Below are 3,571 nucleotides of genomic sequence, written 5' to 3'. Positions count from 1 at the left end.
GGTCAGTAAGGAAAAACTTTTCTCTTCCTCCTTTGGGCCCCCTTTTATCTGGAATCCCCCTCTCTCCCTGCCTTGTCTAGATAGGATCATGCTGCCCCAGGGACTATCCTCTTAGTCTGCTCTGGTATGGATGGTTTGTTGAATAGGATGGAGGGAAGAGAAAAGTGCCCTGGATCTTTCAGGCAGGGAATCTACCTTTTAATGTTAGGAGCTCAGTATTGTTTGTTGGTTTTTGAGGGCCCAGTTTCTGGCACCCATCAGCCAGGATTTCACCTCTGGCTCTGCAATTAATAGTTGTGTGACTTATTTCAGCTTCCTCATCTATAAAAAGAAATATAATACCTGCTCTTTCAGCCATCTTGGACCCTGTGAAGGCCTGCTGGGAACGGGACTTCTAAAACGACAAATATGTCTGGAAGGCTGTGGTCCAAGGCCATCTTTGCTGGCTATAAACGGGGTCTACGGAACCAAAGGGAACACACTGCTCTCCTGAAAATTGAAGGTGTATATGCTCGAGATGAAACTGAATTCTATTTAGGCAAGAGATGTGCTTATGTGTACAAAGCAAAGAACAACACAGTAACTCCTGGTGGAAAACCTAACAAAACCAGAGTAATCTGGGGAAAGATAACTCAAGCTCATGGAAACAGTGGCATGGTTTGTGCCAAATTCCGAAGCAACCTTCCTGCTAAGGCCATTGGACACAGAATTCGTGTGATGCTTAAAACTTCTTAAAATAAATAAAAGTGTGGATTTGTAAAAAAAAAAAAAAGAAATATAACAATACCTAATCTTCAGGTTTGTTGTGATGATTAAATGTGCATGTAAATGGGAAGCAGGAACGGAAAAAAGATTTTTTCTACCACATTTAGACATTTAAGCAAAAGAATATTTTGTTTGCCTCTGTTTCCTGGTTGGTGTTTTATTGCAGATTTCAGTTCAGTCCAGTTCAGTCGCTCAGTCGTGTCCGACTCTTTGCGACCCCATGGAATGCAGCATGCTGGGCCTCTTTGTCCATCACCAACTCCCAGAGTTTACTCAAACTCATGTCCATTGAATCAGTGATGCCATCCAACCCTCTCATCCTCTGTCATCCCCTTCTCCTCCTGCCGTCATCTTTTCCCAGCATTTCAGATTAGTTGAATTTATTTAATTCCTTCAGTCTTCGGGGTAGTGGGACTAGGAGAACAATACCTAGTAGAAGGAGTCATCCGCTTGGGCTTTAGATGGAGAAGTTGGACTGTTGAAGTCTGCACTCCAGGTGGATCCATCTTAGTCCAGAGAAATTGGAGACTGTTAGGAAATGGACTTTGAAGTACTCTTCATTTTATTGTGGAAGGTCTGCCGCCTTACATGCACTGGGCTAAGTCCTGCAGCTACACTAGTGAACAAGACAGTCAAGTAGGGAGACAGACAGGAACACATACATAAAACATAAACAAGATAACTTCACATGGTATAAATACTTTGAAGACTGTAACACCAAATTCCTACTTTAGTTAGAGGGGTCAGAGAAAGCCTTTTCACTCTTGAGCTGGGTGCTGAATATAAAGATCTGGGGCAAAACCTTGCAGGTACATGAATAGCAAATACAGATAAATTCCCATAGGTGTAGGACTGGTTATCTGTTTTCTCTTGAGTGAGTTTGGGCAGTGTGACTTTCAAGGAATTCATCCATTTTATTTATAGGCATGGAGTTTTTATAAAATAATATTCTTTTATTATTCTTTTCCTAGGTGTAGATTTATCTAATGATATGCTCCCTTCCATTCCTGATATTTTATAATTTGTGTCTTCTCTCTTCTTTTCTTGATCAGTCTGGCTAGGAGTTTACAAATGTTACTGATCTTTTCTAAGAATCAGCTTTTTGTTTTATTTAGCTTTTTCTATTGCTTTTCTATCTTATTGCTTTTCTTTCCTTATAGATTTCTGCTGTTATCCTTATTTTTTCTATCTTTCTGCTTGGTTTTACTATGCTCATCTTTTCTAGTTTCTAAAGTCAGAAACTTAGATAACTGATTTGAGAATTTTCTTCCTTTCTAACATAAAGATTTAATGCTCTATGGTGTTAGAAAGTGGTCCAGTTTCATTCTTTTACAAGTGGTTGACCAGATTTCCCAGCACCACTTGTTAAAGAGATTGTCTTTAATCCATTGTATATTCTTGCCTCCTTTGTCGAAGATAAGGTGTCCATATGTGCGTGGATTTATCTCTGGGCTTTCTATTTTATTCCATTGATCAATATTTCTGTCTTTGTGCCAGTACCATACCAGTCCAGGTTCGATGCATGATGCTGGATGCTTGGGGCTGGTGCACTGGGACGGCCCAGAGGGATGGTATGGGGAGGGAGGAGGGAGGAGGGTTCGGGATGGGGAACACATGTATACCTGTGGTGGATTCATTTTGATATTTGGCAAAACTAATACAATTATGTAAAGTTTAAAAATAAAATAAAATTAGAGAGAAAAAATTTAAAAAAAAATAAATAAATAAAACTTTCCCCAGGGGGGGAAAAAAAAAAAAAGATTTAATGCTCTAAATTTCCTTCTAAGTATTGTTTAAGCTGCAACCTTCAAATTTTGATATGCTGTATTTTCATTTTCACTCAATTCAAAAGTTTTCATGGAGAGCCAGACATTTGGAAATGAGCATTCTGACTCTCGCTAGGCCTTTATTGTGGAGGCTTGAGTCACTTGCAGGCTCCTGCATCCTTTCCCAATCTTTCTGTCAGGATGATGGGGATAAGGCTCTTGGCAGGGTTTCATGCCTTTTTTCCATCTCACTATTGTTTCTGTCAACCTCCCATGGTGTCCCTTCTCTTCTCCTGACCTCTTACATTGGCTTGCTCTCAGTCTTTGATTCTCTTCTTTATCCATAGTCACCCTTAGAGATGTCTTCCAGTCTTATGGTTTAAATACCATTAACAAGGCAAGAAGACTCTTGAGAGTCCCTTGGACTGCAAGGAGATCCAACCAGTCCATTCTAAAGGAGATCAGTCCTGGGATTTCTTTGGAAGGAATGATGCTAAAGCTGAAACTCCAGTACTTTGGGCACCTCATGCGAAGAGGTGACTCATTGGAAAAGACTGATGCTGGGAGGGATTGGGGGCAGGAGGAGAAGGGGACGACAGAGGATGAGATGGCTGGATGGCATCACCGACGGACGTGAGTTTGAGTGAACTCTGGGAGTTGGTGATGGACAGAGAGGCCCGGCGTGCTGCGATTCATGGGGTCGCAAAGAGTCGGACAAGACTGAGCGACTGAACTGAACTGAACTGAACTGAAGGCAATAATGTCCACATTTATATCTCCAGGTCAGATCTCTCATGCAGTTTATGTCTAAAAGTGAACTCCTGCTGTTCCTTTATAAATTTGTTCTAACTTCTTTCTTTTTATTTGATGACCACTTTCATTCTTCTAGTTGGCCAGACTAAAAACCTTGGAGGCAAACAACTTCTCTCTCATACTTTACATCCAACCCATGAGCAATTGTGTTGGTTCTACTTTCAAAATATATTCAAAATCTGATCCCTATTAACCACCTATGTTGCTACCATTCTGATACAAAACAC

General features: G+C 40.7%; 1 protein-coding gene across 1 annotated transcript; it reads left to right on the top strand.

Annotated features, from left to right (window-relative positions):
* Positions 1 to 344: 344 nt before the first annotated feature.
* On the top strand, positions 345 to 750 carry LOC781576 (large ribosomal subunit protein eL33-like). Its single transcript, XM_059885107.1, has one exon. It carries the CDS (start codon positions 409 to 411, stop codon positions 733 to 735), a length of 327 nt encoding a protein of 108 aa, XP_059741090.1. The 5' UTR covers positions 345 to 408; the 3' UTR covers positions 736 to 750.
* The last annotated feature ends 2,821 nt before the right edge of the window (positions 751 to 3,571 follow it).

The sequence above is a fragment of the Bos taurus genome, chromosome 3 (genome assembly GCF_002263795.3).
Source record: "Bos taurus isolate L1 Dominette 01449 registration number 42190680 breed Hereford chromosome 3, ARS-UCD2.0, whole genome shotgun sequence".
In the NCBI taxonomy this organism is placed as follows: Eukaryota; Metazoa; Chordata; class Mammalia; order Artiodactyla; family Bovidae; genus Bos; species Bos taurus.
Note: the sequence above shows the minus strand (reverse complement) of the source record. Positions and strands in the feature narration are given on the sequence as shown.

Excerpts from the sequence above, each read along its gene's own strand:
- LOC781576 (XM_059885107.1), top strand. The coding sequence starts at position 409 with ATGTCTGGAAGGCTGTGGTCCAAGGCCATCTTTGCTGGCTATAAACGG.